This window comes from Dasypus novemcinctus, chromosome 17 (assembly GCF_030445035.2).
Source record: "Dasypus novemcinctus isolate mDasNov1 chromosome 17, mDasNov1.1.hap2, whole genome shotgun sequence".
Taxonomy (NCBI): Eukaryota; Metazoa; Chordata; class Mammalia; order Cingulata; family Dasypodidae; genus Dasypus; species Dasypus novemcinctus.
In genome coordinates, this window is record NC_080689.1 from 85,556,326 (window position 1) to 85,557,304 (window position 979).

The 979-nt window shown below is 38.6% G+C and overlaps 1 protein-coding gene across 1 annotated transcript; it reads left to right on the plus strand.

The window, feature by feature from the left end:
• Positions 1 to 250: 250 nt before the first annotated feature.
• Positions 251 to 685, plus strand: LOC131273877 (large ribosomal subunit protein uL24-like). The gene has a single exon (XM_058278013.2). It carries the CDS (start codon positions 251 to 253, stop codon positions 683 to 685), a length of 435 nt encoding a protein of 144 aa, XP_058133996.1.
• Positions 686 to 979: the final 294 nt, after the last annotated feature.

Here is a 979-nt window from a genome sequence, read left to right on the forward strand (position 1 = left end):
TAAAGAAATGGATGATTAAGGGAAAATTAAAAAAAAAAACCAATAACTAGCTCGAAATCACAAACCAGAAAACATACATATGTACACGGAAGCATACAGGTGCGAGAAGTGTACTTTTGAGTACTCTTGCCCTTTAATAATGTGATAATGAATTGAAGTAGTTTCCAGTATTAAATACAGTTAAAATCAGCATCAAAAATAGAGAGCAGCTTTTTCCTTTTGCAGCCATCGCTGAGCGGCAGCAGCCAAAATGAAGTTCAATCCCTTTGTGACCTCTGATCAGAGCAAGAACCATAAAAGGCATTTCAATGCACCTTCCCACATTTGGAGGAAGTTTATGTCTTCCCCTCTTTCCAAGGAGCTGAGACAGAAATATAATGTTCGATCCATGCCTATCCGAAAAGATGATGTTCAGGTTGTGAGAGGACACTACAAAGGTCAGCAAATTGGCAAAGTAGTCCAGGTTAACAGGAAGGAATATGTCATCTACATCAAATGGGGGCAGCGGGAGAAGGCTAATGGCACCACTGTCCATGTGGGCATTCACCCCAGCAAGGTAGTCATCACTAGGCTAAAACTGGATAAAGACCGCAAAAAGACCCTCAAATGTAAAGCCAAATCTCGCCAAGTAGGAAAGGAAAAGGACAAATATAAGGAAGAAACAATTGAGAAGATGCAGGGATAAAAGAATCTTATGTACAACTTCCATTAAAAACTGCTAAAATGAAAAAAAAAAATAGAGAGCAATTAAGAATTCCAGTTTATATTTTATAAATAGCTTAAAATCAATTAAGCAATGCACTTTTCCACATAGCAGAAGACAGATGAAAGTGCTTAGATGGCTTAGGCACCCCTCTCACTTGATGAGTATGGAAAGAATTAAAGAGCTGTATTGTTTGGGAATGATGGGGAGATAGCTCTATCTCTTTGCAAAGGGAGAGGTAGGCCATGCTTCACACAGAGAAATTCAGTTAAATCA